We start from the raw sequence: 12,826 nt of genomic DNA, 5'->3' as shown, positions 1-12,826 counted from the left end.
CGGAGCCATGTAGCCTGGACATACAATATAAGACCAACTTTGTCCATGAAAGCTTATGCTCCAATAAACCAGTTAGTCTATAAGGTGCCACAGGACTTCTCATTGTATAAGCAAAATACAATCCAACAACCTAAAGATCACTGTATTTCTTTCTTTTCTTGCTTCTTTTCAATGCTTCCTTTCCCATATCTTCCTTTGTCTATGTTGTGGTTTTTGCACTTATCATAGAATCACAGAATCATAGAATAATAGGACTGGAAGGGACCTCAAGAGGTCATCGAGTCCAGCCCCCCGCCCTCAAGGCAGGACCAAGCTCCGTCTACACCATCCCTGACAGATGTCTATCTAACCTGTTCTTAAATATCTCCAGAGAGGGAGATTCCACCACCTCCCTTGGCAATTTATTCCAATATTTGACCACCCTGACAGTTAGGAATTTTTTCCTAATGTCCAATCTAAACCTCCCCTGCTGCACTTTAAGCCCATTACTCCTTGTCCTGTCCTCAGAAACCAAGAGGAACAAATTTTCTCCTTCTTCCTTGTGACACCCTTTTAGATATTTGAAAACTGCTATCATGTCCCCCCTTAATCTTCTTTTTTCCAAACTAAACAAGCCCAGTTCATGAAGCCTGGCTTTATAGGTCATGTTCTCTAGACCTTTAATCATTCTTGTCGCTCTTCTCTGAACCCTTTCCAATTTCTCCACATCTTTCTTGAAATGTGGCGCCCAGAACTGGACACAGTACTCCAGCTGAGGCCTAACTAGTGCAGAGTAGAGCGGCAGAATGACTTCACGAGTTTTGCTTACAACACACCTGTTGATACAACCTAGAATCATATTTGCTTTTTTTGCAACAGCATCACACTGTTGACTCATATTCAACTTGTGGTCCACTATGACCCCTAGATCCCTTTCCGCCATGCTCCTTCCTAGACAGTCACTTCCCATCTTGTATGTATGGAACTGATTGTTCCTTCCTATGTGGAGCACTTTGCATTTGTCTTTATTAAACCTCATCCTGTTTACCTCTGACCATTTCTTTAACTTGCTAAGGTCATTTTGAATTATGTCCCTATCCTCTAAAGAAGTTGCAACCCCACCCAGTTTGGTATCATCTGCAAACTTAATAAGCGTACTCTCTATCCCAATATCTACGTCATTGATGAAGATCTTGAACAGTACGGGTCCCAAAACAGACCCTTGTGGAACTCCACTTGTTATCCCTTTCCAGCAGGATTTACCATCGTTAACAACAACCCTCTGACTACGGTTATCCAGCCAATTATGCACCCACCTTACCGTGGCCCTATCTAAGTTATATTTGCCTAGTTTATCAATAAGAATATCATGCGAGACCGTATCAAATGCCTTACTAAAGTCTAGGTATATGACATCCACCGCTTCTCCCTTATCCACAAGGCTCTTATCCACAAGGCTCGTTATCCTATCAAAGAAAGCTATCAGATTAGTTTGGCATGACTTGTTCTTCACAAACCCATGCTGGCTATTCCCTATCACTTTATTACCTTCCAAGTGTTTGCATATGATTTCCTTAATTACCTGCTCCATTATCTTCCCTGGGACAGACGTTAAACTGACCGGTCTGTAGTTTCCTGGGTTGTTCTTATTCCCCTTTTTATAGATGGGCACAATATTTGCCCTTTTCCAGTCTTCTGGAATCTCCCGTCTGCCATGATTTTTCAAAGATCATAGCTAAAGGCTCAGATTCCTCTATCAGCTCCTTGAGTATCCTGGGATGCATTTCATCAGGACCTGGTGACTTGCTGACATCTAACTTTCCTAAGTGATTTTTAACTTGTTCTTTGTGTATCCTATCTTCTAAACTTACCCTCTCTCTGCTTGCATTCACTACGTTAGGCACACCTCCAGACTTCTCGGTGAAGACCGAAACAAAGAAGTCATTGAGCATCTCCGCCATTTCCAAGTTTCCTGCTACTGCTTCTCCCTCCTAAGCAGTGGGCCTACCCTGTCCTTGGTCTTCCTCTTGCTTTTAATGTATTTATAAAAGGTCTTCTTGTTTCCCTTTATGCCTGTAGCTAGTTTGATCTCATTTTGTGCCTTTGCCTTTCTAATCTTGCCCCTGCATTCCCGTGTTGCTTGCCTATATTCATCCTTTGTTATTTGTCCTAGTTTCCATTTTTTATATGACTCCTTTTTTATTTTGAGATAATGCAAGATCTCCTTGTTAAGCCAAGTTGGTCTTTTGCCATATTTTCTATCTTTCCTACACAGCGGAATTGTTTGCTTTTGGGCCCTTAACAACGTCCCTTTGAAATACTTCCAACTCTCCTCAGTTGTTTTCCCCTTCAGTCTTGCTTCCCATGGGACCTTACCTACAAGTTCTCTGAGCTTATCAAAATCTGCCTTCCTGAAATCCATTACCTCAATTGTGCTGGTCTCCCCTCTACCTTTCCTTAAGATCATGAACTCTATTATTTCATGATCACTGTCCCCTATACTGTCTTCCACTTTCAAGTTCTCAACTAGTTCCTCCCTATTTGTTAAAACCAAATCCAGAACAGCTTCTCCTCTGGTAGCTTTTTCAACCTTCTGAAACAGAAAGTTGTCTCCAATGCAGTCCAGAAACTTATTGGAGAGCTTGTGCCCCGCTGTGTTAGTTTCCCAACATATGTCTGGATAGTTGAAGTCCCCCATCACCACCAAATCTTGGGCTTTGGATAGTTTTGTTAATTGTTTAAAAAAGGCCTCATCCACCTCTTCCACCTGGCTAGGTGGCCTGTAGTAGACTCCTAGCATGATATCACCCTCGTTTTTTACCCCTTTTAGCTTAACCCAGAGACTCTCTACACAGCTATCTCCTACATTCATCTCCACTTCAGTCCAAGTGTGTACATTTTTAATATACAAGGCAACCCCTCCTCCCTTTTTTCCCTGTCTGTCCTTCCTGAGCAAGCCGTACCCTTCCATACCAACATTCCAATCATGTGTCCCATCCCATCAGGTTTCTGTAATACCAATGATATCATAGTTGTAGTTCTTCCTGCTTATTACCCATACTTCTCGTATTTGAATATAGGCATCTAAGATACTGATTTGATCTTGCCTCCCTGTTGTGCCCTGACCCTCCTTTCTCCTTGCCATTATAGGCCGTAGTCCCCCCCATTTCCAACCCATCTCCCAGTCCCACACATTCAGCACTTACCTGTGGGCTTTGCTCACCTGTCCCCGTCAAACCTAGTTTAAAGCCCTCCTCACAAGGTTAGCCAGTCTGTGTTGCTTATATTTCCAAATCATGCATGGCAGCGATTACATCGTCCCTATCTTATCCCCTTTCCTTATGTCAGAGGTGGGGAACATTTTTGGGTCGGGGGCCACTGACCCACAGCAAAATCAGTCTGTTTCCCTCACACTACGGTCCCTAGAAGGCCAAGGGCCCAGGCTAGTAGGTTTTGTGTGCTCAAGTCCCATAGGGGAATGATGTGGGGGAAGTTGGAGTGCTAGCACAGGCTCCCCAATGCTGGGAGGGGGGACAGATCCAGGCAAGTTGGGGGCTGCATCCAGCCCCTAGGCCTTAAGTTCCCCACCCCTGCCTTATGTAGTTGTCTTGTTATGCACCACAGAGCGAGTTCTACGAAGATGCACTTTTACAGCACACGAGTCATTCTGAATAAATGAATGAAAGACTGCATTGTGCGCCTCAATTTGAAGGTTCCATGCAGAAACAAGGGACATAATGAAACGTACCTAATGATCTTAACAACAGAACATCAAGTCCTGGATTTCCACATCTAACATTGGTAAGCAGGTTTAGACAGGACTTCACTAGCATAATATGAATATATAATTTGTTTTTTCATTAACTGACATTCTAAATCTTTGACAGTATTAATATATCTTAATGTTAAATTCCATGACTCACTTTCTATATTATTACTTAAGTGGAGAAAAACAACCTACAAATATCTAAGGTAGATCATCTTTTCTTACTGTGATCTAACCAATGTGTAATGAACATCAACTGCTTACATTGGGACAGAAGATAAATATGTGATACTCAAATTAGAAATTGCAGGACAATTTATAAATTCTGCCAAGAGTATAAATGGTTGTTACACGGAGGAGAGAGGTAAATTGTTCTTATTAACTTCTGATGAGGAAAAGATGCAATGGCCTTAAATTACAGAAGCATGTAAAAGAACATAATTTGTTGGACAAAAGTCAACATGGTTTCTGTAAAGGGAAATCCTGTCTTACTAATCTATTAGAGTTCTTTGAAGGGGTTAACAAACATGCGGACAAGGGAGATCCAGTAGATATAGTATACTTGGATTTTCAGAAAGCCTTTGACAAGGTCCCTCACCAAAGGCTCTTGTGTAAATTACATGGCCATGGGATAAGAGGGAAGGTCCTTTCTTGGGTTGAGAACTGGTTAAAAGACAGGAAACAAAGGGTAGGAATAAATGGTAAATTTTCAGATTGGAGAGGGGTAACTAGTGGTGTACCCCAAGGGTCAGTCCTGGGACCAATCCTTTTCAACTTATTCATAAATGATCTGGAGAAAGGGGTATGCAGTGAGGTAGTAAAGTTTGCAGATGATACCAAACTGTTTAGGATAGTCAAGACAGAAGCAGACTGTGAGGGACTCCAAGAAGATCTCACCAAACTGAGTGATTGGGCAACAAAATGGCAAATGAAATTTAATGTGGATAAGTGTAAAGTAGTGCACATCGGGAAAAATAACCCCAACTATATGTACAGTATGATGGGGGCTAATTTGGCTACGACAAATCAGGAAAGAGATCTTGGAGTTATCGTGGACAGTTCTCTGAAAACTTCCACACAGAGTGCAGCGGCGGTCAAAAAGGCAAATAGGATGCTAGGAATTATTAGGAAAGGGATAGAAAATAAGACCCAGAATATCTTACTGCTCCTGTATAAAACTATGGTACGCCCACATCTTGAATACTGTGTACAGATGTGGTCTCCTCACCTCAAAAAAGATATTTTGGCCTTGGAAAGGGTTCAGAAAAGGGCAACTAAAATGATTAGGAGTTTGGAACGGGTCCCATATGAGGAGAGGCTAAAGAGACTGGGACTTTTCAGTTTAGAAAAGAGGAGACTGAGGGGGGATATGATAGAGGTCTATAAAATCATGAGTGGTGTGGAGAGGGCTGATAAAGAGAAGTTATTTATTAGTTCCCATAATAGAAGAACTAGAGGACACCAAATGAAATTAATGGGTAGCAGGTTTAAAACTAATAAAAGGAAGTTCTTCTTCACACAGCGTGTTGTCAACCTATGGAACTCCTTGCCAGAGGAGGCTGTGAAGGCTAGGACTATAATAGTTTAAAGAGAAGCTGGATAAATTCATGGAGGTTAGGTCCATAAAAGGCTATTAGCCAGGGGATAAAATGGTGTCCTTGGCCTCTGTTTCAGAGGCTGGAGAGGGATGGCAGGAGACAAATCGCTTGATCATTGTCTTCGGTCCACCCTCTCTGGGGCACCTGGTGCTGGCCACTGTCAGTAGACAGGATACTGGGCTAGATGGACCTTTGGTCTGACCCAGTATGGCCGTTCTTATGCGGTTTGAATTGGACATTAAAAAAAAGTTCCTGTCAGGCAGGAGTTAAAGTACTAATACACAACCCAGGGCAGTCAGGGTTCTACACAAAGTGGGGCAGAGGGCTCTGAGCCCGTGGAAAGGGTAGGAATAAGCACCAGACTTCCTCAACAAGTCCTTCATGGCTGCTGCAGGAACACTTGGGCTATGCCAGAAACAGCCAGGAGCCCAAGGGTCTTTTAAAGCACAAGGCCCTGGGACAACTGCCCTTCTCAGTCCCTTTCTCCCTCTGTGCAGCCTTGCCAGTAAGGTTCAGCAGAACTGCCAACAGGAGAGAAGCTAAAGGCGCAGTAACATTGCCCATTTGTGGGCCATTACCAGCAGCCACTTCTTGTCAGTACCCCATATCGGCCCACTTTCACATCTGCTGTCAGGATAGTTAAGTACTGGAATAAACTGCCTAGGGAGGTTGTGGTTGGAGATTTTTAAGAGACAAGGGGTCAGAAACTTTTTCAAACCAAGGAGCCAAACTACATCAAAATTCAGAACAAGTGGTCAATAAAAAGCCATATAAGAATGCTCATTTGCATGACTGAAAACATACAATTTAATATTATTGACATGATTAATAATAGCATAAATGAAACGTATACACAGACTTTATTTAATGGGACTTCTGCTGCTGCATCTTTTCCCACATTCCTTTGAAATTTACATAACTGGTCAAATCCAGCTTCATGGACACTTTCAGGATGTCTTCTGTCAATTTTATGGAAGGGGATTGGGGATGTGGGGGGGTACAGAAGTCTGAGCTGTGTGTATGAGGGGCTCTGAGCAGGGGGTTTGGGTGTCTGATGGACTCAGGGCACAGGGTTGGGGTGTTGAGAGGTGAAAGTAGACAGGATAAGACAGCAGCTGGAAGTAGGAGAATGGGGTGAGCCCTCCAATGGCTTAATGGCTAAGGCATCAGCCTGTGGGGTTGTGAGTTTGACTCCCCCACAACCCATCTGGGAGCAGCCAGGCAATCACCACCAGCTCCCCAGGGCAGGGAGCTGCAGCAAGGGCAAGGGCAGCCATCATGTGGCCCACCCTTGCCATACACTGAAGCTGGAACAGGCAGTGCAGCCCTAGAGCAAGCAACCTGGCAGCCACCACCAGCTTCTCCATGGCTAGAGCTGGCACCAGTTGAAGGTAGAAAGCTGGGTTACTAGATTCCCCAGGTCTGGAGCTGGCACCAGATGAAGGTAGGGAGCATAAGGCAGGGGTTGGGGGAATCCTCCAGTGGCCTAATGGAGAAACAACTGTCAGACATGCAGATAATACTCATGAGTGCCAGCAACTGGATTAGATGATTTTTGAAGTCCTTTCCCAGCCTATAACTCTGCAATATTAACACAAGCCTCATTCACTTTTAAAACCTTAGTCACTGTAATTAGGGCACTAAAGGGTGTCAAAAATCGGTACAACTCAAGTACCATAGTTACATCTTAACCACAGATGTAGATGCAGTTAAAACCATGGAAAAATGCTTCCATCAGCTACCTACCATCACTCAGTAAGGTGATGTACAAAGGACAGTATGTTCGCACATCTTATGTTGCTCAGAGGTGTGAAAACACACACCACTGATATACATTTTGCCAGCTCAAGTGGCAGCATGCATGGCACTATGACAGCAGGAGAGCTCCTGCCAACACAGCTCCTGCCACTCATTGAGATGGTTTTATTACAGTAACAGTAGAGCTCTCTCCTGTCAGCACAGAGCAACTAGATGAGCAATCTTTCAGCAGCACAGATGTGCCATTGTAAACTCACTAAAATAGACAGGGCATTAAGTCCACCCACATGCAGGGACTAGCCCAGCCAGCCCCAAACTTGCTTCTCCAGCAGCGAGGGGCAATTTAGGCTAGAGTGGGCTGCAAGAGTGGCCCTCCTCCATCTCAGTGGGCTGACGATTGCTATAATGACAGCCTCCTGGAATAAGGTAGTTTTGGTAACTGCGCTTTGCATACCTACAATTCGCAGCGTGCGCCCACTGAACCCTGGCAGCACTTTGGACGCAAAGGGAGCGTGTGGCTCTTTCAACGTTGAGAGCAATCGGCGCCCACCTCACGGGCCCTTACTTCGCATGGGTGTCACTTTAGTAATAGCAGTAGGAAAAAAAATCTGATGCAGGTGAAAGCAAGCGGAATATGGCAGCCCTGAGGGTGGGCAACCGTCCTATGGGCCACGCAGAGAACCCCAACGGGCTGCAGATAGCCCACCCCCGCATAAAATAATACAGTCACACTGGCCTGCAACTGGACCTCCCCCTCATAGTCCCCACGGGGGGGGGGCGCTCACCCTTTGGGGCTGCTGGAGCCATCACAGAGGGGACCCGCACAGGCGCCACTGCGGACAGAGCTTGACCCCCCTCCCCGAGCCAAGGAGCACAGCAGGGACGCGCCCAACCGGCGCTCAGCGCACAGGAGACGCCGCAGGGCCTCCCTGGGCCGACGCCCCAGCGCGCGCCTCAAGCCGCCCGCGAGCGCCACCAACGCCCCTGCCTCCACTGCATTGTGGGACATAACGTCTCTCCTTGGCGCCAAGCTCCCCGCGCGCGGGGCATGCTGGGATCTACCCCCCCCCCTCTCCCGCCGCGCTGAGCCGGATCTTCTTTGCGCGGATTCCTAGCCGGATGTGTGACGGACCCTGGCCTGCCGCGGCCGAAGAGAACTCCCCTCCCCCCCCCCGCAGCGCGGTGACTGTTTTTTTTTTTTTTTGCCGAGGTTACAAGGTTCATTCCACAAGGCTGAACGCTCGGGGATCCCAAAGTGGAGGGGGCTCGGGAGCGGACTACTTTTCCTCACCGGCGCATGCGCATTGAGGGGTGGAACGACATCGTGCTCGGTGTCCTTGCACGCGCGGGGTGGTAGAATCCTTGCGCGCAGCGGGGCCGCGAGGGAAGCGGCAGTCGCCATTTTGAAGCGCTTGTAGGGAGACGGCGTGTGTGGCTGCTCCTGCGTGTCCGGTTCCCTGTCCACCGCTCTCTGACCCGTTTACTCGCTCAGCTTCGGCTCAACTCCGCCGCAGCCATTGCAGACCCTGCCATGTCCGGAGGGGGCGTGATCCGCGGCCCAGCCGGGAACAACGACTGCCGCATCTACGTGGGCAACCTGCCGCCTGACATCCGCACCAAGGACATCGAGGACGTGTTCTACAAGTACGGGGCCATCCGCGACATCGACCTCAAGAACCGCCGCGGCGGGCCGCCCTTCGCCTTCGTGGAGTTTGAGGACCCCAGGTGAGGCCCTTCCTGGCGAGGCCCAGCGCCCCCTCCGCACTAGGGCAGCCCTCCTCTACGCCGCTCGCCCGCGGGACGGGCCCTTCGAGGAGCCCTGAGAGGCTGTTCTGCTTTCTTGGGGGGGACCCGCTTCCTTGCAGCGACTTCGCTCCCGCTTCTCCCGGGGAGTTGCTTCCCTGTGGAGACACGCTCCAGCCACTCCCCGTCCCGGGGCTTTTCTGGTAAAACCCTGCTCCCTCCCCGTCCAGGGATTGCCCCGAGGCGGGAGGGCGCCCGCGATTCACACGGAGCCGCGCTCCTCCTGGAGGGCCCCAGGGCGTTGACCTCCCTGTAGCGGCCTTAACGGCCCCGGGTTTCGCTTTGAAGGGAGGGAGGCTGGCAGGGGCTCCCGGCTGGTTCCTCCCCCACCCGCTCTCGGCCGGGACGTGCTTTGGCAGCTTATGGCAGAGCGGGACGAGCTGAATCCTGGGGGCTCGTCCACAGCTGTTCGGCGCAGGGCGGGACTACGTGGTGTCTACTGGCTGTTAGGGCGGGAAAATGGCTGCTAGGGAACAAAGGGAGGGGGAGGTGCGTTGTCGGGCCTCTGCCTCCGCAGTGCGGTGTGGCTGGGCCGCTGCTCACTCGCCTTTCTCCTGCAGGGATGCGGAGGATGCGGTGTACGGAAGGGATGGGTATGATTACGATGGATATCGTCTGAGGGTGGAGTTTCCCCGAAGCGGCAGAGGCACCGGCAGAGGAGGTGGCGGTGGTGGAGGTGGCGGTGCCCCAAGGGGCAGATATGGCCCCCCATCCCGGCGGTCTGAATACCGAGTGATAGTTTCTGGTAAGTTGCTGTAATACTCACGTGTTGTTCAAATAAGACGTATTCTTATTGGTTAAATTATGGAATGTTGCCATTTCTTAGTGGTAAGGATGTTGCACTTGTCAGTTACACAAAACACAATATGGCTATTTCTGAGCATTGTGCTATGCAGCCTCTGGCTTCTAAAAAGCATAATAGTAAAGTTTTTGTATAGTTTGCACATTGTATGGTTTTTCTGCTGGAGGTGAGCAATGCCTTGACCCAACAGTGAGAGGTGAAGCAGTGTACGTGTAAAGTAAAAGTTTGCAGTTGAAGTAATCTGTAACTTGCTTTTTCTTCAGGACTGCCTCCAAGTGGAAGTTGGCAGGATTTAAAGGATCACATGCGTGAAGCAGGTGATGTATGTTATGCTGATGTTTTCCGAGATGGAACTGGTGTCGTGGAGTTTGTACGGAAAGAAGATATGACCTACGCAGTGCGAAAACTGGATAACACTAAATTTAGATCTCATGAGGTAGGTTTCATGTTTTTCTTTTCTGGCCAGAATTGGATACACAGGGCTTAACAATAGGAATTTAAGGTAAGGACACAAAGTCTCTACTAATATGCTGTTAGCTAAGTCTTTTATAATAGATCTTAAATCTTTAAATGAGACTCTATTTCTGTGCTTTTATGTCAACGTAATTAGTTTACTAGCATGCCTGAAAAGATAGCTAAAAATCTTAGACCTTTAAATCGAAAGTTCTGTCTATTTAATAGGGAGAAACTGCCTACATCCGTGTTAAAGTTGATGGACCAAGAAGTCCAAGCTATGGAAGATCTCGGTCACGCAGCCGTAGTCGTAGCAGAAGCCGTAGTCGAAGCAACAGCAGAAGCCGCAGTTATTCCCCAAGAAGAAGCAGAGGATCTCCTCGCTACTCTCCCCGTCACAGCAGATCCCGTTCTCGTACATAAATGATAGAGATGCTTTCTTTTTGTAGAACCCCATGTTGTACACAGTTTTCCTTTACTCAGTACAGTCTTTAATTTTTTAATTCAAACTGTTTTATTCAAATTGGCTGAAGTGTTGAATTGCATTCTTGTGTAATATCCCTAGTGAGTATTTGCTCCTTAACATCAACATTCCCCTCATGTCTTTGGTAAATTGTATTTTAATTGATGTTATAGCCAGAACTGTTTAAATTTAGTTAACTTTAACTGCCCACACTCTTCAGACTGTGGTTTTGCTGTGTAAATGTCTCAGTGTTCAGCTATGGTTTATACGAGCTGGGAATGTTGGGATATTTGTGGTTAACTTGTTTCTTCTGGGGGATCTTATATTTTATCTTGCCTTTTCATGTGTCTTTCTGTAGACATATCTGAAGAGATGGATTAAGAATGCTTTGGATTAAAGGATTGTGGAGCACATGTCAATCATTTTAGGATTGTCAAAAGGAGGATTGAGGAGGATCAGATCAATAATGGAGGCAATGGTATGACTCCAAGTGCTATTGTCACAGATGAAATTGGCAGTATTGACTTTATACCATGGTTAATTAAGTACATACATAGCCACCTTATCTTGTAACTTACAGTTACGTTTTAGTTATTGTAGACTACAATTGCTCTTTTCTCTAAAACTGTTGGCAATTGTGGCTAAATTACTTACTGTTGTAACTATATTCCATTCTAGTTTTTAAAAAAAAAAAACAGGGAGGGTGGGGCATACTAGTTTGCTTTGTCATACTGCATTCAGTTACAAGTGCTATTATGCAATGCTTGTACATTTATAGGTGCAGAGGGGATCTACAAACCAGAGAGAGAGTATAATATCAATACTGCTAAAATCTGCATGTCCTCTGTGTGACTGATACAGCGTTGCTATTACATTTTTTTTAAGTATCAGAATGAAAACAAAATATACAAAGCTTAGTTGGGAATAATTCCTTAAATCTGAGCCCTTTCCCCTTCAGACTAATTCACAGTTGACTCGCTAATATGTTTGAAAACTTCAGTTAGTTAATTTTGTTACCTTCCAAATGGGAATGTTAGCTTTTATTTAGACATAGTAGGTGGATCGCTTTAGTGATAAACTTTTCAAATATCATAAACATTTTTTGCAACCACAAAACCTGTAATACACCTTAAAAGCAGTGAATATGTTGGCGTTATCAGTTGACATATGTAAATATTACAATGTTTTCTCCAAATAATTAATATTCCTGACATTTATCTGAACATCGCCATTCAAAAGTTTGTTTTGGGGAATTGATAGTTATTAATGTACATCTCTTATTAATTGATGGCAAACATAACTAATCATTCCCCAGAAACCTATTTTTTCATTACAGTATCTAACTTTTTGCCTCCTCTTTTTTGGTTTTGCTGGTTATAAAGGTTTGGATTGGAGAGGGCTCACTGGATCCCAATCCTTGGAGCTGGATCATTGGATTCAAATCATAATGTGGATAGGATAGGGAGGCTGAATTACAAGGATTCATGGAGCGGGATCAAATTACCAGGAACATAGGAGTGGATTCCTGCCCCAACCAAACCGCATTCGTGTGGATTTTTTTTATTCAACTCAATTGGCTATTCCAAAGATTTTTTTTCCTATTTTTGAGGATTGGAGCCCTTAAGATGCACGATGGATTTTTTTTTTTCATTTTTTGGTAAAAGGAGCAAAGCGAGGACCTGGAGAGGTACGCTGGAGCAATCTCCTTGGAAGGATTCAGCACGAGTAGATGGTAAACATTAAAGGGGAAAAGGGGGGTTTGTTTAAAAAAAAAAAATCAGTAAGTCATTTCTCTAAATTTAAAGATAAATCGTAGTTAAAGATTAAGTAGGTTTTCAATTGGCCTATTGCCTTTTTTCTTTGACAATAAAATTTTTTTAAAAAATTGCATGGTTGTTCTCATTTGTCAAGTATAAGAATCTTAAGGTGGGTCATTACATCCCGCTGCAGTGAAATACAATAAGATTAAAGCTTACACTCTACATATTCGGACAAAGGGCTTCTATTTTGAATTCCGTAAAGATTCATTTTTTCATACCAACACCTAATGTTAATAGTTGAGGTTTTTAAGCATGTTACTGCTCAGTTTTAGGATTATATAGGGGATTTCTTAAAGAGAATACTATGATGGGTATTTTATAGAAAATGCTTTAATCAGTCACATTAACAATGATCACGCTCACTATGGGGTTTTAACAAGACAA

The 12,826-nt window shown here is 45.4% G+C and overlaps 1 protein-coding gene and 1 long non-coding RNA gene across 4 annotated transcripts; one reads left to right on the top strand and one right to left on the bottom strand.

Annotated features, from left to right (window-relative positions):
- Positions 1-6,126: 6,126 nt before the first annotated feature.
- Positions 6,127-8,172, bottom strand: LOC142819256 (uncharacterized). The gene is made up of 2 exons (XR_012897079.2): positions 7,556-8,172; positions 6,127-6,829 (listed from the first exon to the last, which is right to left on the bottom strand). It is a non-coding gene; the product is annotated as an uncharacterized LOC142819256 (long non-coding RNA).
- Positions 8,173-8,481: 309 nt separating this feature from the next.
- SRSF1 (serine and arginine rich splicing factor 1) lies at positions 8,482-12,510 on the top strand. Of its 3 annotated transcripts, XR_016347638.1 has the most exons (5): positions 8,482-8,826; positions 9,465-9,649; positions 9,970-10,142; positions 10,981-11,100; positions 12,005-12,510. XR_016347638.1 is itself a non-coding variant. In XM_089772058.1 (4 exons), the coding sequence occupies exons 1-4, from the start codon at positions 8,633-8,635 to the stop codon at positions 11,017-11,019; spliced, it is 591 nt and encodes a 196-aa protein (XP_089628184.1). In that variant the 5' UTR covers positions 8,482-8,632; the 3' UTR covers positions 11,020-12,510. The 3 variants fall into 3 exon arrangements, 2 of the variants coding, with proteins under 2 accessions (XP_089628184.1, XP_075760906.2); XM_089772058.1 differs by having other exon boundaries at positions 10,981-12,510; XM_075904791.2 differs by having other exon boundaries at positions 10,388-12,510.
- Positions 12,511-12,826: the final 316 nt, after the last annotated feature.

Source organism: Pelodiscus sinensis, chromosome 21, assembly GCF_052426305.1.
Source record: "Pelodiscus sinensis isolate ZL-2025 chromosome 21, ASM5242630v1, whole genome shotgun sequence".
Classification (NCBI taxonomy): Eukaryota; Metazoa; Chordata; order Testudines; family Trionychidae; genus Pelodiscus; species Pelodiscus sinensis.
Note: the sequence above shows the minus strand (reverse complement) of the source record. Positions and strands in the feature narration are given on the sequence as shown.

Excerpts from the sequence above, each read along its gene's own strand:
- SRSF1 (XM_075904791.2), top strand. The coding sequence starts at position 8,633 with ATGTCCGGAGGGGGCGTGATCCGCGGCCCAGCCGGGAACAACGACTGC. Across the intron at positions 9,650-9,969 it reads ATACCGAGTGATAGTTTCTG|GACTGCCTCCAAGTGGAAGT; the intron begins GTAAGTTGCTGT and ends CTTTTTCTTCAG. Across the intron at positions 10,143-10,387 it reads CTAAATTTAGATCTCATGAG|GGAGAAACTGCCTACATCCG; the intron begins GTAGGTTTCATG and ends TCTATTTAATAG.